The 23,438-nt window shown below is 38.7% G+C and overlaps 1 protein-coding gene across 2 annotated transcripts in view; it reads left to right on the top strand.

The window, feature by feature from the left end:
- edar (ectodysplasin A receptor) overlaps positions 1-16,938 on the top strand; it is a 36,721-nt gene extending 19,783 nt beyond the window's left edge. The window contains exons 5-12 of one of the 2 annotated variants that reach the window (XM_037790778.1): positions 1,795-1,880; positions 6,987-7,064; positions 7,210-7,335; positions 7,439-7,513; positions 10,375-10,447; positions 13,121-13,445; positions 13,557-13,620; positions 14,061-16,938. In XM_037790778.1, the coding sequence (XP_037646706.1) occupies positions 1,795-1,880; positions 6,987-7,064; positions 7,210-7,335; positions 7,439-7,513; positions 10,375-10,447; positions 13,121-13,445; positions 13,557-13,620; positions 14,061-14,446 (1,213 nt within the window). In that variant the 3' untranslated portion in view covers positions 14,447-16,938. The remainder of the gene's footprint in view (positions 1-1,794; positions 1,881-6,986; positions 7,065-7,209; positions 7,336-7,438; positions 7,514-10,374; positions 10,448-13,120; positions 13,446-13,556; positions 13,621-14,060) is intronic. The other variant, XM_037790779.1, reaches the window with a different exon arrangement.
- The last annotated feature ends 6,500 nt before the right edge of the window (positions 16,939-23,438 follow it).

Below are 23,438 nucleotides of genomic sequence, written 5' to 3'. Positions count from 1 at the left end.
ATCTCCCGCTGTGAGATATTTTACGCATAAATGTTTGCTAAATTAAAACATTTTAAATATTTTTCTGGATCATATTTCATCTAATAACTATGATTGATTGTGGGCAGTATTTAATTATTAAGTCTTGGAGGAACTGGCATAAATATGAGAGATTCATGATTCTCCTCCTCCTGTCATCAGCCTGGATGTTGTCCTGCTGACTTCTACTTTTCTTGGCTCTGTGTCTCCTTTCACAGGATGTTTTTGCTTTTGCTCAGGAACACTGAGTTTGGTCATGTCTATGTCTGCGTCTGTACTGCATGCGCTGTATTGTATGTATGGGTGTTCTACGCTGCAGTTCGCAGAGTCCATACCTGTTCGATGCAGAACAGAACAGGCCTGAACAGTAGCAATAAAGTTCAGTTAAAGTCTGCAGAGAAAAAGACCTGGAGGAAAATGAGGAGTTTGTTATGATAGAGATTTTTATCTACCTGTTTCCCTGGAAACAACTTCAGTAGCGCTTTAAAGAATTACTGTTTACAAGTCATCATTGAGCAATGAGTTCATGTGAACTTAATTAATACTTTATTATCTATAATCTATCAAAAATGTCTTCATAATACGCAATAGTAGGCTACTTCACTGTCTCTCTAAGTCCAGAACAGTTTTTCTTTTGCAAAATTTCTTAAATATTCAATCAGTATTGCATATGTAATATTTTTAAGGGCTCATGAAGAAACATCTATATGTGTTATTGATTCATTAATACTTATAATAATAGTTCAAATATGACCTAAATTCTTCTTGTTTTTTTGTTACAATAATGTTTTGCTTTAACTAATTGAGAGGTAATATATGTGTAATTCACTGTGTTGCAGCTTTTGCTATCCCACCTCTAAATAGTTTGCTAAGTCTTTTGTAAGGGTTTAATTTAATACCCCTTTAGACTAAGGTATATAAAACATTAACAAGTGTTAAGCAGACCTTCTGTATATAATTTTACCATTTAAAATTTTTTTTTTTTGAATAATAATACAATCTGAGTTAATATTCTGTGGAACATTTGCATAAAGTGTTAAATAATTAATTTATGAACTTTAAATGAGATAACTGATGATGCTTGCTCATCTTCATGAACGGTTAACATCTGCTAAATTCGTAATCGTGCAGTTATTTGTAGTTAAAATAGAGTGACTAATGTCTAATGGTAGAGATCATAAATCAATCACCAGCAAACAAATCAGATGTTCCCTCAACTAATGACCAGTGTCCAGGAGCACAAGATTGAACCAGTTTCTCTGACTATATCCAGATATATGAAGGCATCAGTTAATTACCTGCACGCTGCATACATTATGTTCATACTCATAAAAATTCTGCTCATGTTCTCAAGCCTAAATGATTTAATACCACCACCAGTCATTCACAGACTCGACTCCCTCTCGCCTTTCCTCTAATAGACGCTTCATGACTCAGGGCCATAATATGTACCAAGCCATCTTTAGTGCCTTTAGGGCATCAATTATGTACATTTCTTCACCGAGGCAAACTTTTCACCTCAGCTGCTTCCCCATACTTATGCACGGTGTAGGTACAGTATGTCTAGAAGGTAGGGAGGCCACATACCGTATTACACACCTGCCGTGCTCGCAGACGTGCTTTAATTGTTTTTTTTAATCTTAAAATGTTCCTGCAAATGCTCCTTTCCTTCAGCTAATTTTTCTCCGGAAAGCCTAACCAGGTCTAGTGTAGCTTATTTATACAGTATAATCTACCAAGTTGCTGGTTTATACCGATGTATTTTATGTCTCCCAGGTATTACATGCTGGAAAACAGACCCAGGAACCTCTATGGGATGGTTTGCCACTCCTGCCAGAATGCACCACGCAACACCAAAGAATGTAAGACCAACCTCTTTGCAGTTTAATTTCTCCCTCCCCTTCCTTCCGCTCACTTCCAACCTTTCGTCCCAACAACCTTTTATTCTCTTTTCAACTATGAATTCCCCTGTTTTCTTTTTCAACATTCATCTTCACAGCTTTTTTGTCCAAACACGGACCTGGTTTCCGCTGGATTCAAAGCTACCAAACATTAAAGTTTTCTGTCTAAATGAAAGGAAATAAAAGGGGACATGCTGTGTAAAAACAGATGTGGAAAGCCTGGATTTAGTTTGAGGGAACAATCGGAGGTCAGAGGTTGTGGTGAGTTCTCCCAGACCCTCTGGTCACTGTCCTCCCCTGTCGGCGGGCCTCGCTGATGGACTCAAAGGAGTTCAACAACCGGACCTCCCCTTCCTGCATCTCTGCTTTTCTGGCTCCAGAGGGGTGTTTGGCCGCTTATCCATAACCTCACTGATTACCCTGCATACCTGACACTGTGTGTACATGCATCTGTGTGTGTGTGCGTGTGTGTGTGCGCATGCATGGCGCCAACTGTTGCTGCGACCACATCTTTGGACGATAATATTTACCAGAGGTTGTTTTCAGTTTTCCGTTTCCCATTCACTATCAGCCTCCGCAGTTCATAAACGTTTCCTCACACTTGCAACACAGAGCGTGAATGTTGTCAAGTGGCAGTCAAGCAAAAAATAACTTCAATATATTTTGCAGATTTGACTGTGGTGGTAACGCATACAGGAATATTGCAACCATAGGCTATATAATATGATACCGTATGTAAGCAGTTTGATGCTGCACTTCATAAAGCTGCAGAAAGCAAAAAGGGTTGCAACCCAGCCTTTGTGTTTTATCAGAATACATTATTGAAATTACGTTTCAGAATTATACTTTATCATACAGTATTTTTCATTTCCTCATGCTGAATTTGAATACATATTCAATCACCACAGTGTCCCTTTTGGGGTGTCTCGTTAATGGTAACTTGTTTAAACGTGATTATAAATAGCCCCAACACATTTTTTTATTATTGTAAATGGCATTAATAACTTTTAGGTCATCGGTTTTAAAAGGAATTATCCTTTCTTAGTATTCATCATGCACAGCAAAGTTTCATTTATCCTCCTGCCATCTGCCTTCCATGTATTTGAACTACTACATCTTTGTTATGAAGTTAGTTAGTCTGAAACATATAAATCCGTTTGGGACACTCTGGAAAAGAGAGAAAGATAAATGTAAACTGTAATTAATTGTCCTCTTGTGTCCTCTTTTAAAGATGAAAAAGGCGCAGATATTGTTAAAAACACCATGAAAATGAGAAGGAGATTAGACCTCAATCAATTACAATATAATTACATACTGCAGAAACGGTCTTCACGGCCAAAAAAATGTCCATATTATTAAACCATTTAGTTAGAAAATCTGTCTCATAATTTAATCTTTGTCACAATAATTGAAAATAATCTTTCAGCGGCGGTGAGATTAATAGTCTTTCAAGACATCCAATGTCATTTCCCATTTTAAGTAATTTTCTACACTTGTCAAAATGATTATTTATTGCAAAGCTGGAGGCGGATATTCACACCATCCTGCTGTGCCCTCTGTGGGTTTGTCCACATGTGACAAATAGATCACATTGATCCAAAAAGGAGGGAATGTCGACGAGATCTCCACAGTGTTTTTGTACACCCACACATACATACTCCTATGGGAATGATATTTATGGGCATATAATTGCTCAAAACCCCCTGTGAGCATAATTGAAGAGGCCGGAAATGAATGGTATTGTTATTGTGTCATATTTAATGAGTGTGTTTTGAAAGACGAAAACCCCAAAAAGCAGCCCGGGCCTGCAGGGGAGAGGGTGTGAAATAGGAGCAGTGTGTGTGTGTGTGTGTGTGCGTGTGCGTGCGTGTGTGTATGAATAAACACTTGCTTTTCAACAGTTCCTTAATTATTTCTCCCAGGCATGGAAATGATTGATTGAATGATGCTGTGAAGAAGTGCAACTAAGACATAGAATGATTTAACACAACTTGTGTGGCAAGTAATTTTATCTTGTATTCAGATTCAAACTGATTAGGGGATTGCAGTATTTTTGTGCTGACATATTTCATATACAATATACAACATTCAGGTTTCTTGTTTGAAAAGAATAACTGGACATTTGGGGAATTGCACTTACTCCATACTGAGAGTTAGATGAGAAGATTGATACCACTCTCAGACATGAGAGTAGTATCAATAGTCTTAACTAATTCTCATCTAAAGAAAGCAAATAAGCACATTTCCCCAAAGGTCGAACAATTAATTTTAAGATTTTAACCATATATTGAGATATTTTTTGGGGATACTAGTGCTTACTTACTACTAAAGCTGCCCCCTCAGTCGATTTGTCAACTAATGATCGTTTTGGTCTCAGCCGACTAAGATTTCTTTAGTTGATTAATCGTTTTTTATTTTTTTCATGCTGAATGGCTTATTTCTAAGAAACTTATGAGCACATTTCTGATAAAAAAAAGATTTAAAGTGCTGCATTTATGTGATTCTTTGTGGAGAAACTCAGTTTTACAAATCGAATCAACTAATCGATAAGTCAACAAAATTGTATGAGAAAAAAATGCACAACTTCTCATGTGAAAAGGGATGTCTCACAAGAATAACCTGACGATTTATAGCCCTTAATGGTCTGGGTGAAGGTGTAATTGCTGTTTGTGTTATATCAATCAATGATAAGGAGATTCAAATCAGATAATAAGAAACATGAAAACAATTAGAACTTAAAGTTCTTCAAAGCAAGCTGTAAAAGCAGTATGGTTTTCTGAAATAAGATTGATTAGTCTGGTTAAAAGATAAAATCACAGAGAGCATTCTCCATTTCTTCTTATGTATTAAGTCAGTCTGTGGTACATTTTAATTAAACCCTCTTTAGATGATAGAGAACATAAAAATAATGCACTCCCAACAGTAAATAAAAAAAGGAGCTGGAAGCTGGGAGTTCTATTTGCTCAGGGTGAAGACAGGCTGACACTCGCCATGTAATCTGTAAATTACCCTGGCTCCTGCCTCGCTCTGTGTGTGTGATAATTAAAACTTCAGTGGGTATGAGAAAGAACGATGATGATTAGCGTGTTACTGCTTGCGCCGATGCTACTCTTTGGCAGGCAGTCTGTCCCTCAATTTCCACCCTCATCTTTTGATTTTTATTGACTTTTACTGCCCTTTTCCAAGCGGGCATCAACACATATAAATACTTAACTCACTATCAACAGATATCATAAACTTTACTCAGTGTAAGAACACATTTCGAATCTTCTTTTTCCTCTACGTACCTACGGTGACACCAGACACACGTGGCTGCGTATCACATTTCCGCACTTATCAGACGCTAACCTTCACTTCATCCCTGCTCACAATTCTTACCTCAAACAAAAATACTTTGATTTGTAATTCTGCTCCTCTCAGTTTGTTTGGATTTAAGTACTCAGATTGCCCTGCAGAATTATCATTTTGCAGTGTGAGTTCAGCCTGTGAGACATGATCAAGAGACGAAACCGCAAGACGCTAAACAAAATTCCAGTTCGGGCTCATATACTTATCCAGAGTGTAAACACATACCCCGAGTTAATGTCTGCAGCCACAGGGCACTGATGTGTGTGTGCTTGTGTGTGTGTGTGTGTGTGTGATGACATGAGGCTCTGAGACCACGGGAAGCAGCAGGGCACATGCCAAAGAGGTCTACAGTGTATCGACTCGGTGAAATAAAAGACTGATTAAAAGAGCTGATTTATGAGCTGCCAGGACTTCACAGCTCCATTAGGAAAGAGGAAAAACAGTCGATGAATAATCCAGAAAAAGAGACAGAGGGGAAGAAGGAGGGTGGGGGGGAGGAAGTGGTGAACAGAGAGAAAGAAAGAAATTTGGACAAAGAGCTTCGTCCGTTGCAAAATGATGTCATGGAACACTATTGGGGGGTGAAAAAAGTCATAAAATGCAAGGCCAAAGCTAACATGCCATAAGCAGTGACAGATGGCATGTCGCCCCTGCCAGTGACAAAATTAATGTTCAAGCTGGACAGTACTTCTGGTGCTTTCACCTTCAACCAATCTGTAAAACTGTGTCATCTCTGGAAGAAAGTGGCGCATCATTCATCCAACTTTAAAGGAATAGTTTGGCATTTTGGGAAATATGCTTATTTACCTTCTTGCGGAGATTTCAATTGGAAGATTGATAGAACTTTAATGTGTGTATGGTAAATATGTAGCAGCCGGTTAGCTTAATTTAGCACAAAGACTGGAAACGGGGAAGCAGCTTGCCTGGCTCTGTCCTAAAGTAACAAAATCTGCCTACGAGCACCTCTAAAGCTCAGTGATTTACATGTTATATCTTGTTTGTTTAATCCGTACTTCAGACAGACAATGTATCCTCATAGAATGGTTCGTATGATATCTTACGAAAAAGTTATTCCTCCTTATTCGCTCGTTTTCCTACGAATGTCCAGCAACACCTGTCAATTTCAGCTGGTTACATGCATACAGTCTTTTCAAAATAAACTTCCGTCTACACAGTAAACAACTTAATTAGGTTTAGGGAAGAAAACTACTTTGTTAGGTTTAGGAAAAGATCGTGGTTTGGCTTAAAATAACTCTGAAAGTGGCGTTAACCTATGTGACAAATAAATCAACGTTGACTTCCGGTTTCACACAGGACACGATCGCCGGTCTCCTGGGCGTAAGTCCGGTATTTGTTGACTCACCCATCCTCCTCGACCTCCTCCCTACGTGGCGTTCGCCACTATTTATATTTCCTGGTTCACGGTTATCTGAATTACACACAAATTGATTTTGTGGGTTATACACAAATTTCAGTGATCAGCCTGAGACAGAGAGTGATATTGATCTTCTCATCTTACTCCTGGCAGGAAAGTGAATAAGCACATTTCCCAAAATGTCAACCAATTCCTTTAATCAAAATTGTGTGTGTGTTAGCCCGGTGATAGCTATGGTTTTGTTTGAAATGGATTTAAGGGCAAACAACAGAACAAAAAATATTTTCACTAATCCACAATTAATGAACAAGTATTGAAAGTATGTGTCTGTGTGTGTTTCACAGGCATGTCAACGGGCGTGCAGAGAGAAAAACCTATAATTGACCCTGGCAGCACTACTGTGTTCCCTCATCCACATAAAGGTATATACATAAATACACAAACAGAAATATACTGACAAGCTCCATCTATCTATAACCATCCATTGTTTGTTTGTTGATGTCTTTCTTTCACCCACACACCCACAAATCATTAACACTACTTTACATCATTGCCTCCATGTTTCAGATTCCACCGGACAAGGTCACCTAGCAACGGCTCTCATTATCGCCATGTCAACCATTTTCATCATGGCCATCGCCATCGTCCTCATCATCATGTTTTACATCCTGAAGGCCAAACCGAGTGGCCAGGGTAAGACACCACCCCACCCGACACCCCCACACACACATACACACAATGTCATGTTAAAGGTTGGCATTTGTGTGTGACGTTCCTCATGTGTGTGTGTCTGCAGCATGTTGTTCTGGACAAGTTGTGAAGGCAGTGGAAGCTCAGACCAACAAACAGGAAGACAAGAAAGATGTCCCTGGTGAGACAACATACACACACATATTTAATAATTAATGAGGTAACGCAGCATTTAAGCTTATTAATGATTTCTTGTTTGGTGTTTCTCACGAACTGACTTAGCTCCCATCTGTATTCTGGCCTCATGAGTGGGAGTCTTGTTTACATGCACACTTAGTTCCCGGTTATGAGCCTTATTCTGGTTTTGATTGTATACCGGATATGATGTTTACATGAAACACAAGTAATCTTGTTATTTATATCCTTGTATACATGATTCTAACATTATCCACATTTTTGTCCATACGCATGGCCATCGGGATACAAGCTTTGATTCAGGTTTCTGAAAACAAGTGATTATATTGAGATGCAAAAACACCTCAATGTAATACTCCAATACTACCAATAACTTGAATTTCATCCTTAAGAGGACATATGACAATTATTAGACACAATTTGTTTTTTATTTTTATTATTCTTAAGCAAGTGTGGTCAATAAAAGCCAACAGTCCTTGAAAATAAATGTAGTTGCTGTATAGTTACGTTACTGAGATCATAAGGAGTAAATACTCTAAGATATTTCTTTTATGATTCATAAAGTTAAAAGAAAAACTGCAGAAACCAAGTAAAGCATGAACCTACAACAATTTATCTACTGTTTATGCGCACACCATCTGTTCTGTCCTCTCCAACATTCTCAGTGTTTTCATATCTGTAAAAATAAACAGGCTAACAGTCACAAACTTCCAAGTTTCCATAAACTTCTTTTGCACATTGCGCAGTTCCTAAAAGAGGGCCTAGAAAATATATACTCAATAAATAGCAGACGCAGTTTAAACTCAATCTACTAAAAAATATACTCCGCACAGCACAAAGACGCACAAAGCCATAATTATAGTAACAAAACAAACTATAATTAGTTTTTTTTTCCACCCTCAGTTTTAACAACTATGAAATGAATCCCAAATAGTCACAGTGACACAGCACACAATTTACTTAACAGTCAGTTGAGGCATGAACAGATACCACCCAGCAGTGATTAGAGCAACACTGTAATTTTACTCAATCCTGTGACCGTATGTCTGGCTTATTCGTTAAGCCCAAACACTGTATGTTATCTGTGGATGAGCTTATATCTGCAAAAGTATAATCCAATACTTTCCTGTAGTGCTCTGGGCTCAGCTGATATATTTCTTATTGGAGCTGTAAATTGCATATTCTTTTGCAACAATTTCACACTGAAAAAAAAACAAGTTTCCGTCATAATTGTACTTTTGCCAGGCAGAAGAGTCTCTGGAGCGGCATGCAGATATGAATTATGGAACACTTGAACTCTCACTTCATGTTAAGATCTGCCCTGCAACGACTAATGCAACGCTGATTAAGTCTACATCAAATATGTAATCAAACAAACCGAATCACATCTAAATGTTAATGGTGTTGGCTCTGCGTGTCAGTCCAGTATGAGCATATTTATGATTTGTAGCATAATGTATGCAAATGCAAGTGTGTGTGTGTGTGTGTTCTGACAGATCTGCAGTATGATGAGTACATCATGGTGGAATGTGAAGCTTCCAAAGCTAAAACCATACGTTGCTTTAGGCGCCATTTCTCCTGACAATGATGCTCTGTTCAATTTCACTCCCAGACTGACTGCCTAACCACGTACATGTGGTGTGGATGCGAACACACACACACACACACTCACACACCCACATATACGCACACTCATACTGTATCTGCGGCCACAGACACATTATGTGGTACAATGAGGTTGCGGACTTAATAATGTAATGGCTAAAAAAACACGATGAAGTAGTTATAGTATGACAAAAAAATTAATGCCTGCATTGTTACTTACTGTTCTCTGTGTGTGTGTGTGTGTGTGTGTGTGTGTGTGAGAGAGAGTGACTGCAATGTGTATTTGGGAGAGAAGCCCATTGCTTGGAGCTCTACCGGAGCTAGCTGTCACTCATGTAGACACTGAGTTAATAAGGCTGTGAGATGAAAGACACAGATGCTTAAAATCGCACACACTCTCTCTTTCTCTTACACACACACACACACAGTATTTGTTCCACTTAGGTATTCACTCATTACGCTGTCTATCCCCATCAGTATCCATGATGTAAGTGTAATTTAACATAATAGTCACCGTAATCATTTTATACATCACTCTGCCTGCAGTTACTCCATTCGAGGTATACATCCGTTTAGCCTCAGGAATCTGTTCTCTTTAGTGAACTTCAAGTCATGCCAACATCTATTCAAAAATGTAATCTGGTCTTACTTTGCGATAAAAGACAGATTTGAGATCTTTTCTGAATTTCAGATCTTTCATTTTGCATTACTGTACTATAACCTGCCACGCACCACTTGTATTTCGATAAATGTATAAACTTTAGGAGTGTGACTTTCGTCGCACTTGTGAGATGTTTTGGTATGTCTGGTTTATTACATGTACCAAATTGAGATGTGTACATTCACTAACAGTTAAAGTGAGAATATGTATCTATTGAAAGAAAAAATAACATTTGGGAAATTCAATTTGCCATTCTTCTGTTATTCAATGAATAATGAATAATCATTCCTTATTTCATGTCTTATTTTGGGATTTATACTTTATTATTACATACTTATATAAAAACAAAAACCGAAGCATTCAAATACTGATTTGGAGGTCGATTACCATGGCAGTGGTTGAAGCTTTGAAGCATTCGGGTCAGCCCTAATAATGTGGCAGTCTTTTCATATACAAAATCACATGTGTTAGACCAACATCCTTTGAGATGTTAGTATATTTGCAGTGTTATTACTACTAATTCTGTATTTGCGAGAAAGAAACACACACCTAAACCTCTATATTATCTCCTTTTCTCTCAGACAATGTGGTGATCTACTCAGAGAAAGATGAGTTTGACAAACTAAAAGCTCCTCCTCAGAAGACGGTGAAAAGGTGAGAGACACTTCTGATTTACAAACAACTTCGCCACACCGCTACTCTTAGGTTGAACAAAGTAAGAGCAGACAAACGGACATCAAGCATGTTCTAAACTTAGCAATGCTGAAACATAAGGATGAAAAACAAGCTTCCCAATGGAACCTTTATTGATTACCATGAGGGTATGTTGTTAAAGGGGATGGTTGAGGTTAGAGAATCATTTTTACTAGCCTTGAAATGATGGAGTTGGACTAGGCAAGACAAGGGTCAACAAATCAGAATAATGTTTTCCTCTCTAGCTTGACCACCAGCCATGTTTTTGTATATCCACTGAGGTTTGAAAGGGATTTACTCACCAAAACAAGGCAGAACGGCTTCTATGTTTAGTACACTGAATATATTAACCTTAGGGTATGTGTGTCTACAATAACTGTGTATATTTACTCATCATTTTGTGCTTATTCATCAGTGAAGTCTATGTGTCTGTCATGACTGTGTATGGGACATATACAGTAGACTTTATATTCACCACTGTGTTCTTATCTTGAGTATGCATTATGAGTATATGTGTGTGTTTGCATTTGTATGTGGCGTCTCAGAGGCTTTACACAACAGAAAGAAGTTATCATTTTTTTCAGCATCTGCCCGTAATTAAGCCACCGCAGAACAAGTCACTGCAGTAGTAGTGTCGTTGCTGCTGGCCTCTTTTGTGCTGTAGCTACGTAAATGTATGTGTGTGTGTAAGGTATGTAAAAAGCAAATTCGGTTGAGTTTTTTTTATGAAGTAGAGAGCCATTATGTGGCTTGGAGCAGGCAGAGAAGTGGTTTTGTGGGGTGGCGAGGTAGCATACATGAGCCCTGAAGCCTTGCACACACTGAGCAGGACAGAGGGGGTAGTTGTCGACACAGATAGGGGTATTTATTCTTCGCCCTAAAACCACCACCAGGTGAAAGCACACCCTGGCAGACAACAAAGAACAACAGTTTTCTCACCTTTGTTTCCCTGCGTATCTCATCCTTCATGTGCAGACAATGCTGCTTTATAGGTGCTAGTGACTAGTGCGCAGAGGGAAGTGTGGGAATACATGATAGCATATTGCACACAAATCTACAGTGAGCCATTGTGCTCAAATGTTACAGTGCCCGTAGTGAACATGCTTAGATTGATACGCTGTTCCAATATATGGAAGACACACACACACACACAGACACAGACACACACGCACACACACACACACACACACACCTCAGCATCAATAGCTGTAAACAGTGTGGTATAGCAGCATGCCAGAGGATGTGCTAACTCACTGCTTTAGCTGCCAGAGTGGGTGTTAGATGTCTGGGAAACAATGCCATTTTGTGTGCGCGTTCATGAAAAGAGCGTGGGACTGCGAAACAATGGCATTCTGTGAGCATCTCTGTCAACAAGGTGCTTTCGGGAGAAAATCCAGAGCAGGCATAGGGAGGAAGAGGCCGGGTAATCAAATGATATTACATGGTATCATATTTTAAAATGCAGGGCTATTTCAGTCAATCACAGGGAGGGCTTAGAAACATCAGCAGCTATGGCAACAACAACAGCATTCTTCTCCAGTTCATTTTCATTTGACAAAAGGTCCTGTTAAGTTTGCAAAGACACAAGTCATCCTGTGTTATCTGTCACCATTTAATTATGAAGTATGACAGAAAAACGGTGTATTCTGCACCTGCAGTTATTTATAGAACCATAATTAGTACATATGCATGGATATATCAGAGTGCAAATCAGTAGAGTGTAAGGGGAGGGACATTCAAAAGAATATAAAAAAACCCTCTCACCTACTGTAGCTAAAACCAATGTAGTCTAATACATCAAATCTGCAAAAAACCCTACCTTCATGAAGGCTATAATATTCAGTTTTTGATGGAGCTGTTTTATAGAGTTCTTTATTTTACTTTTTTGAGGCTGTTTACTGTTGAATTGTATTGCATTATAGATATTTCTAATGTGTGGCCTACCCTCATTGATATAAATGGGGTGGACAAAACACAACTTTATAACCTTCATGAAGATAGGACTTATTGTATTAAACTGCATAAGCTTTAGCTAGGTAACCTGGCAACTGAGTGTACTTGTAGTTTATCCATTGAAAACCATTTTTTTTTTTGTCAGAAGCTGGAACACATTTTACTGCAACATGGAAGTGTGATACTAACAAGTAACCTTCGACAAATTATCTTTCTTGTATATTGAGGACAGTCTTGTAATGGGTTCTTTGTGATGGTATAATAGTTTTACTTTGTTTAAAGGAATTGTCTGATATGTAAGGAAATATCATTCGCTTTTTTATTTTGTTTGTACAGCAAATGTAAGCTGAAGCCAGCATCCGGGTTAGTTTAGCTTAGCATAAAGATTGGAAACAGCTAGCTTGGCTCCATCCAAAGGTAATAATACCCGCCTACCAGCACCGCTAGAGATCAAGAAATCCTTTCAAGAAATAGTCCAGCAACAATCCCCTGTTAAACCACAATTTGTTGTTTTTACGCTTCCGTTTTGTACAGATTAAACAAACAGGATATAATTAGGTAATGTCTAGGAGCTAGACCTAATCACTAGCAGGCGACCATACACATTGTAAGTGTTTTATGGGATACCAATGACTTTGTGCACATATAAATCTTTTCAAATATGTGTGTTTGTGTGCGCAGTGAAAATGATGCATCATCAGAGAACGAGCAGCTGTTGAGCCGTAGCATTGACAGCGACGAGGAGGCGGCGTCTGACAAGCAAGGATCAGCCGAGACTAACAACCTGAACCTGTGCCTAGTCAATCTGGGAAACAAGCCCGACCTCTGCCTTCTCTCTCTGGGCCTCTTGGAGCGGGAACGAGCCTGCAACGGGGCCCCCACTATTGCAGCTGGACAGGCCAATAACATCCCGAGTCCCAACCACATCGGCAATGTCAACCATATCGCCAGCACCAACCACATCAGCAGTGTGAACGGAATCAACAACAACAATAAAACCCCCGGGGTAGGAAGATGAAGCTTTTAAAGATGTTACTAGAGTAAAAGATATGATTGTGAACAGATCTTCAGTTCAGTTTCATCTGGAAATCACAAAGGGCTGTTTTTTACTCCACAGATGTTACAGAGTCGAAGGAAAAAGATCCTGGATCTGTATGCCAGAGCCTGCAATGTGACAGAGGGTAAGTCTCTTACACAGATGGAAATCCATCTTACCAAGCCTTGTAATCAAGAATTGATCTCTGCCAACACTGTGGGGGCATTTTACTTCTTTCTACTGAAGATGAACTCTCTGTATGGACTGTGTTGAAGTGAGAAATGATATTGACTGTTATTTTCAAGAAAATTGCTTTAGGAAGTGAAACTGCCCCAGAAAGAAGTCATTACCTCACTCCGCAGGCATATTTTTTACACAAGTAAACAAAATTCAGACTTGTACACCGTCTTAGATTAGTGTGTTAGCATGCAACATTTGATAATCAGCCCTACGCAAAAAGTGCAGCAGAGGTTTGTAAGTATTCAGTCATAAACCAAAGTATTGGACAAAAAATTTACACGAGAGGAAAAGTTATATACTCATATACACTCAATACTCATTTCTAACACTCATGTCCTTCTCCAGGCCTGAGCCCCACAGAGCTTCCTTTTGACTGTCTGGAGAAGACCAGCCGCATGCTGAGCTCCTCCTACAGCAGCGAGGCGGCCGTGGTGAAGACATGGAGGCACCTCGCCGAGAGCTTCGGGCTAAAGCGCGACGAGATCGGTGGCATGAGCGACGGCCTTCAGCTCTTCGAGAGAGTGAGCACGGCGGGCTACAGCATCCCCGACCTCCTGACCCGCCTGGTGCAGATAGAAAGGCTTGACGCGGTGGAGTCACTCTGCTCAGACGTGCTGGGCAGCGGTGAGATGGCGGCAGCTGCTGGACGACAGGGCAACAGCAGTTTTCACAGCCAGCTGGTCTGTACATCCCCATGCCCATCTCCATCCCAACGCTGCGCCAGCGTCTAACTATGTGTTGGAGCAGAGACTCGGATGCCTTACAGTATACATGTATGTAGGGACAGATACTGCTCTGACGAAGAGGACAGAACATATACAGTATACACCTTACCCCCATCACATGAAGAATGTCAGTGGACCTCCCCGTGCACAATCCTTTCTTTCCTATTTTCTCTGTCAAGAAGCTATTCTGAAATACTTTGTATGGCCTTAATGTTCTGTCTTTCTAAAGTGCTAGAGTTTGAGAAAGACAAAAATCAGACCAAATATTAAGAATATTCTCTAGTTTCCTAGTTCAGATATTTTTTCCTTTGGAAGAATAAAATAATCAGAACTAGTTTATATTTTATTAGACTTTTGTCTTTCTCAAATGCTAAAGAATTTTACCAAAACAAAAGCTGGATTAACTGCGCTGGATGCAACTCAATCACAGCTTTTGCAGTGTTTTTCTAAAGTTTTGATAAAAAATTGTGTATGCAGTTTAAAAAAAAATCATACAAAAAGAGGCAATGGTGTGCTGATGGAAATAAGTGCCAATTAAGTGCCTTTCTTGGAGGCACACTGCATTATAAGTAGGAGTAATGAGGATGCCTTCTTAGTTGTCCTCTCACTGAACCTTCTGATTGGGGCCAAAATCTTCGGGTTAATCCCGGAGCTGATGTAACTAGATGTTTGTGTCCGCATAAAGAAAGCGACCTGGTTTGACCGCAGCATCAGTTAACATTCATACTGTAACTGTGCCTTTGGCTGTGCTGTCATCATACAGGAAAGACAACAGATAAGAGCTCCCTTTTTAAAAAGCAATCATTATGCTATAAGCTGGAAACGTTAAAACATCGCTCAGATCAGCTTTCATCTGGTAAACTTTGCTTGATAAAATTTGGGCATTTGGGGACACCCCCGTGTCTCTTACTGATATACACAATTGTAGTCAACATTACAGAACAGTATTTTTTATAAAGACATTATGTTGATATTTTTAACTAAATGCTTAAAACTGTGGTTTTATGTCAATTTCAGGTTGATTCTGTGATGATGTTTCCTTTAAAATACCAACCCAGCTCTATCAATTGATTACCAAATGTGTAAAGTGTGATCGAAAACAGATAGTTTACAGAAGAGTTCAACCAATCATTTGCAAATCCGCTTTCTCCAACTTTAACAGACAGACCATCACACTCTCTTACAGCAACTACTTCCTCAGCAGTGACCCCAGTCTGTGACCCTCCCCCCTTATAATTCTTCCTCTCCCTCCTTATTCCCCTTTTACCCCAATGCTGCGGTCTAGTGCTGCCGCCAGCCCTAATTATTTGGCGTGTGGCTCCCCGGGCCCCTAATAGGCTGAAGTGTTGTGGTTTACAGAGCGGGTGCAAAGTGCCTGTGATTTCCAGCACCCAATTAAGCATTTAGGGCCACTTAACCACTGAAAGCCCAGTGGAAAAGTTGTAAAAACCCTGCATTAAAAAAGAGAGATGCCATGGCAGAGGCATAACTAACTGCCCCCGGGGTTGCTGCACTGTGAATGGCGCAAGAATGCAGCCGGTCGTGGTTGAAGCAGCGCTACGGTTGTCTCACAAACGTCTGACCTTACTCAGCTCTTGTGGTCGGCTCAGTCATGCTCAGACAGGATTTAAGCTCCCCTCTCCCCTATGGGACCAATATGGCAAATGAGAACAATATGCAGTTGTGCGGGTTGTCCACCTCTGAAAAAGCAGCTGAAGCCGGTTAAGTGTTGTATGTTCAAAGAATGAGGCTGGTTCCGATAAGCAAGTTAAACTTTGTGAGGAGCGTCACATAATGCTCATCTTTGCTCCATTAATAGTGATGATGTTAACAGGTAAGATGCTACAGGTCATCGTCCTGCTTTCTCTAGCGGTTAAGCTTCAAAACTCAGCAGGAAGTTCCAAAGTCCAACTTTAACAAGCAATGCCAAGACTTACTTTGATCTCATTTTTTGGGAATAGGACTGATCTTTATCTGAAGTCTGATTTTGTCAGCATAACGTCCCATGACTGCTCTGCACAAAATCAAACACATCAAGTTCCTTTTCTAATGCTTTTTTGTTCATATTTTACAATGCAATCTGGGGCTGGACTCCGGTACTTTAAATTAATTAATGTGCATGTTTATCAAGCATGTATTCCAATTTTTTTTCTTTAATATCTCCTGTCAAGCTCACATTTAAATATACTGCCTTCTTAGTGCATGGTTGTCCTCATCAAATCCAATTCAAAACAGGTTTAAGCAATTATTTTTATGTTTTATACTTTTGTAAATAATCTAAGTGGTGGATTGAATTGAAATTAAATGGACCCAAGGATGGACCATGCTGATAGGATGATATACAGAAGCCAAACATGGATTACTTACCTCAGTAGCACATACAGTATAGTAGTACTTGTCGAAACACACACAACTCATCACAGAACCAAAGTATAACTGTATATATAACTTATTATTGTACATAATGTATACATTAATAAAGATGTATGGCAAAAATGGCTTGGTGTTTGTATTTGTATGTAATATCTGACTAATAAAGTACAAAATCATATTTATTACAGTTTATCTTTGCTGATATCTGATTAAAGGAAATTTGTTTGAGACTCCAAAGAGTATGGAGCAATTTCAAATTACTTCTTAGATGTTTTTTATAAGTACAATTTTATAAACTTGCTTTGATGCAGTTATTTTGTAATTTTTTTTCTAGGTATATGCAATAAGTTGACAAGACTAAGGATCTACAGCCATGCTAGCAGCTCTGTGAGGTTGTACTTAGGAACAGTGGTTGTTTGAGCTAAATGCCAACATTGACCATTTTCACCATCTTAGTTAAGCCTGTTAAAATTTGCACAAAACATTCACGACATCACGGTAAGTCAACACTTTGACCTGTTGATAGCGCCAGATGTAAGGTTCAAGTTTCATAGCAGGTGTAGGAGGACTCTTAAAAAATATTCTTAAGTTTTACAGACAGAAAAAAATCCATATACAAAGTAAAAAATTAGTTTTTAAAACATATATTTAGAGTAAACAATTAGATAATGGAACGATCAAAAAGGTAAACAGGATTAGAAACTGCAAAAAAAAATATTTGGTCTTCTCATACAACCATAAGTATATCACTGATCAAATATATAAATGTAATGAGCTATATACGTCATGTCAGAGGTTAATGAAACTGATATACATTATAGTAAATTATCTCATATGTCCATCTCAGATTGTTGTTTGTCAGCCATTACAGCAGACACTGACAGGCTTTGTCAATGGCTCAGAGACACCAAATGGAAAATCACTAATCACAGCAGTTTCCAGTTCATTCAACAATTCCAACAGTAAATTATAGATCATTAAATGTGACATATTAACTAGACGGTTCAACAAATGAGAGATGATGTGAATGGAAAAAGACTGCAGGACAAAATTAGTTGACTATAACTTCATTCAGGAATTAGATCCAGCCCTCAAACACACCTTTATCTCTCCCACTCTCCTTATTTCATAGTATAATTTACTTGAAGCCACATGAAAAGTTTTTACCGTAAACTGTTACGAAACAATGGAGAATAATATAAAACTTTGGCAAACTACATTTTCTAGATACTTGACTTCTGCATCTAATTTCAGATGATTAGTAAATGATGCAACATGACCTGCACCAACACAAAACACTTTTCTAAACCTGGAGGAATTTTGTTTTCGACAGCACTGAAGTAAATGTCTGTGTTGCACACATTTATCTTTTCTATTTTTTTTTTTAAATAAAAACTTTTCCGCCACAAAACAAAAGCATCAGTCAATCCAATGTCACTTCTTCACACTACTCTGTCATCAGGCTTTCAATGTGGGGTTGTGTATTTGTGCCAAGATTGCCAATGCCAAACGATTAAGTGTATATGTGCTGGCTGGGGATCTTAGGTCTCGTTCATAGAAGGTCTGTCTGGCAGTGGAAATGCCAGTGATACTGCTGTGGGACATCAGCGCATCATTGACATCTTTCTCTCATCATGTTTCAAAATTGCCCACAAAGAATCCATCCCAATTAAAGAGCATTTAGTCTAATAACACACACACACACACACACATTGAGTAGGTACACATTTGTGCACAAGTGTCTTCATGTCTTTAGGGTCTGTTTTTGCGTCTTAAGAGCTTGGCTTGACTTTAAATGAGGAGGATGAAGCCATAGAGAGCCACTTCAGGGCAAGGAGTGCCAACCATGTGGCTAATTAAACCTCTGCCAGTCAGTAACACATGCACCCTCATAACAACAACTGCATGCACACACTCATCCTCATCAGTCACCTGCAAAGACATCAAAGAGCAAGAGTTACAAATGCTGTCCAGATCTCAGTCAGTCAATCAGAACGTGTGTCTGTCTGGAGGGCAGGATGAACTGTGTTTGCACTCTTAGCAATTAAATTGCTTTTAACAGGCATAGTTGTAGTACAAATTTTCAACTACTGTTTTTAAGGAAATATCCACTGAAATACTGTTGTTATAAAATATAATATCTGTCAGCAATGCACCTTGCTTTTGTAGCAGTTATAAGATAAGAGAAGAACAACAACAGCTCCTTTCAAGAGCTGCCATTTTACGCTAACTTTCAAAAATTAAAAGGGCACACAGGACGTGTATTTAGCCATATTTTGCTGAAAATTAACATGTTTAGAACTAATGTGGCGTACGGATGGACAGCAAATATGTAATTTTGCTGCAGGAGTGGTTAGAGTTAAGAAGTTTCTATCAACGTTGAACCTCCAATCTGATTCCTCCTGATTCACGGTTCTCCCTGAAGCAGCAAATTAATAATAAGGTTCGTGACTATTTGATGTTTTGAGTAGAATATGTGTTTGCCCCTAAGAAAAGTTTGACATTTCAGAAAATAGGTTTATTTGCTTTCTTGATGAGAGTTACATGACAAGATTAATACCACTCTAATGGCTGTATATCAAAGCTGGAGACAGGGCGCGATGAGCATAAAGCTTAGCTAAGCATGAAGACTGGAAGCAGGGGGATTCAATTAAGCCTGGGCTGGACAGATGGATAAACAGATATAAAGAAATAGTTACAATGATTAGCTCCACGTAAAAAACTTAGGGCTTGTTAATTGATTAAAATATTTAATTGCGATTAATCGCATGATTGTCCATAGTTAATCAAGATTAATCATAAATGAATGCACATTTTTTATCAGTTGAAAATGTACCTTAAAGGGAGATTTGTCAAGTATTTAATACTCTTATCAACATGGAAGTCGGTAAATATGCTGCTTTATGTAAATGTATGTTTATATGTATTATTGGAAATCAATTAACAACACAAAACAATGACAAATATTGTCCAGAAACCCTCACAGGTACTGCATTTAGCATAAAAAATATGCTCACATCATAACATGGCAAACTCAACAACAGGCAACAACAGCTGTCAGTGTGTCAGTGTGCTGACTTGATTATGACTTGCACGAAACTGCATGTGATTATCATAAAGTGGGCATGTCTGTAAAGGGGGAGACTTGTGAGTACCTATTTTCATTCATATATCTTGAGGTCAGAGGTCAAGTGGTCCCTTTGAAAATGACATGATTGGTACCAATGGATTCCTTAGGTTTTTTCTAGTTTCATACGATACCAGTATCTTCACTCTAGCTTTAAAATTTAGCCCACTACAACCTAAAAATCTGTTGCGTTAATGCATTAAAGAAATGAGTGGCATTAAAACAAATTTGCATTACAGCATTATTAAATTTGACAGCCCTAAAAAAGTTGTTGTTGAGATACATTGTACTAATTACTAGGATTTAGAGTTGTTAAGCTAAGCTGATTGCTTGCTGGATCTAGTGCCACACTTAAGGCACAGACATAGGTGATATTGATCTTCTAATGTATCGGCAAGAAAGGGACTCATTTCCCCAAATAATAAATGGTTAGAATTAAACAATTTATTACCAACGTACTATGAAAAGTAAATGTAGGAAAACAAACTTTGGAAATGTTTAGAAAAAAATGTTTAATTTAGAAAAAATACTGCAAGCAGAAATGAATGAATCAAATTTAGTCCATGTTAATGATAGAAAAGCAGAATTAAAAGAGTTAAAACAAACTGGAATTTAGAAACCGATGTGATCCCAGCCTGTTCACCATAAAATAACCCCTGACAGCTGCTTCCACTCACAACTCCTTCACACACACTAGCTAATTTACAGTCAGGTATATTACCAGAACCTCCATGTGCTTATTGCATTACTCAAACAGCATATTTATGCATATTGTGGCTGGTGGAAATAATATACATTTGGTGGTCTGCCATGTCAAATCGCTGATTGACTTGACTTTATGGTTGTGCTGAAGTGGAACCGCTAATGTTTCCCCCTGCCAGCTTCCTCCCAGCGACCAAATAACATTTTAATGAGGTTTACCAGCCAGACCAGAGCAGGGCGACTCTTTAGGCTAATTCTCTGAATTTTTGGTCCACTGAAAAAACCCAAACATAAATCAAGATCAGTGTTTAAAGTCGTGTGGGTGATGCTGTGCAGGGTAGAATGGCAGAGTTAAGCGTGTTAGGGAACGCGCACCAGACACCGATATGCTGACTGCAGTGCAGACCAGACTCGACTGAAGTCATGAAAGTAAATAAATCAGCCGTCGACAGTTCCTGGAGTAGGCATAAAGGCAATAACTCACTGTTAAAGTGATACTCCAACTGAAACCGATGTGAGTATCAAACCTTTAGCTTGAAAAGCAGCTGGAAGACGTTTGTAAATTCCTTTAGCTTGAATTCATGTCACTTAAAATTAAATCCAAATGTGACTAGTTAAAAAAAAAAAAAAAAAATCCAATCACTATCTCCACTGTCCAACTGTCCATCCAGGTGGTCAGTGTGTTCAAGTCATATTTTTGCCAAAATACTGCTTTTGTGTCATGTTATTGCCCTCCTGAAGCCTCCAAACTTAGGTTTGTGTCAGTGGTCACTTTAGGTACATTTGTACAATCAAATCCAATACAAAACAACAAAATAGCTCTGTCATTAACAGCACCTTTACAAAGCTTATAACATTCAGTTTTGTTAGAGAAATGTTAATTCAGGAATATGTTTATTCAAGACTTACAAGGTCATCAATAAAAAAAACAATCTTGCAAAACCCCAGATGTCATTCAATGTATTTCTTTTACATTCAATGCCAATCTTTTTTAGATTATCACTTTCTAAAATATCTGCGCATGATACGGTATGGTCAAGGTTAGGGAAAGATCGCGGTTATGGCATATAAACTATGGAGAAGGTATTTTAGGGTTTAGCAACTAAAACAGTTACTTACCAATAAATAGGTGAATATGAACTGCACAAAAGTTGGACGTAAATTGTGAGGTGCAAAATTGTCTAATATAACATAATTCAAAGGGGTACTAGGCCGTAGCTTCAGTGTTGACTTTGAGAATACAAAATGTGTGATAAAATAGAATCCTGCGGCCACGCAAGCAAACTCCTTCCTGGTGAGGAAGGCCATGGGAGATGATCAAAAGCTCTAAAAAAAAAACACAGATAGATCTAGATCCATAGATCATAGTACAGTATATGGATGGACAACAGTGAAGTGAATTGTGCTGCAGGAGTGATGTGAGGCATTTTTTGGCTGTGAAGACTGTTGAAATATTTGTAACTGACACATATTCAAATTGACCACAGCTTTCCGTAAATGAGGAAAACTACAACCCTTTTACAGACATCTTTCAAGCCTGCAGAGGGTGAAAAGGCAGAGTGTCATCTTTAATTAGCGCCGGGCTGGAATCCGTACACAGACGAACAGTGTTTGATTTATGAGGGAAAAGTGTGGACAAAATTGAGATTAGGACAATTTTATTTGCCAGGTCTGCCAAACAGGGATGTGCCCTACCAAGTTCATTTTAACTGTAATGCTGGGTGTGAACATAGCCTTACCATTTCTGTATGTCATAACTACACCAAGTGCTCATAGAAAAATGCTTGATTGGTAATCTGACATTATTATATCAATTTGTTAAGTCAGTAAACGACACAACTGATCCGGTTGTCATGTGTTACCACTCTGCTCAATAGCTATAATTACAGCTTTGCCAAAGCAAAAGATGAGTTGATGGAGAAAGGAAGTGATGAGTGGCTTCATAGTGAGCTCCAGTTTTCAAACAATTTGTAATCTAGAGAGCTGACGTGCTCCAAGGCAGAAGAAGAGATGGATGCCAAAGAAACGGTTGATGATGATAATATCATGAGCTTGACAGAGCGATTTTATTAACCACACTGCATCTGCCTGGAAGTGACGGAAGACAAACAGATTTGTTTTTTTTTCTGAGGGTTCAGGGTCAGACAGACCTGCACATGTACCCTGGGTGGCTCGGCAAAGAATGTGTGTTTACGTGGCTGCCGTGTGCAGAATGTGTTCTGCTGTTGATCATAAAACCTGATGTTTCCATTTGATCATCCAGATGCAACAAAATTCACAACAGCCACAACAGGAAAGCAATGTAAATACTCTCCTCATCCGTACTACAACCAAATGTGACCTCCTCTTTTATCTATAATATAATCTCCTCTGCTTACGGCTGTTGACAGTTGGTGAAGTAGTAAAAATGTAAGCAAGAAAAGAATTTAAGGTAGGCTAAGAGTTACAGTAATTAGGGTGATTTGCTCCATAGGATGGAGGGGGATTTCCCCCTTCTGGTCTCTACATCTAAGCCCTGGCAATTTGGTTTCACCCCCAGTGGAGATTAACATTATACAACTTATTTACAACAGCGCAGTAATTTTTAAAAGGGCACTAAAAATAAATAGTTTTCCACTCATTTTGTATATAAACAGATCTGTTTTAACATTGTCCTTGCATGCGTTCTGGTGCCTGCCACGTAATAACAGAAGTGGTTAGAAACCACAGTAAAGTAAAGTATTTGGGGTAATAACATTCCATATCATTAAATGGGCTAAAATATAAGCTACAGCTCCGTCCTGAACCTTTATCACA

Source organism: Sebastes umbrosus, chromosome 13, assembly GCF_015220745.1.
Source record: "Sebastes umbrosus isolate fSebUmb1 chromosome 13, fSebUmb1.pri, whole genome shotgun sequence".
In the NCBI taxonomy this organism is placed as follows: domain Eukaryota; kingdom Metazoa; phylum Chordata; class Actinopteri; order Perciformes; family Sebastidae; genus Sebastes; species Sebastes umbrosus.
This window is presented reverse-complemented; position numbering and strand designations above follow the sequence as displayed.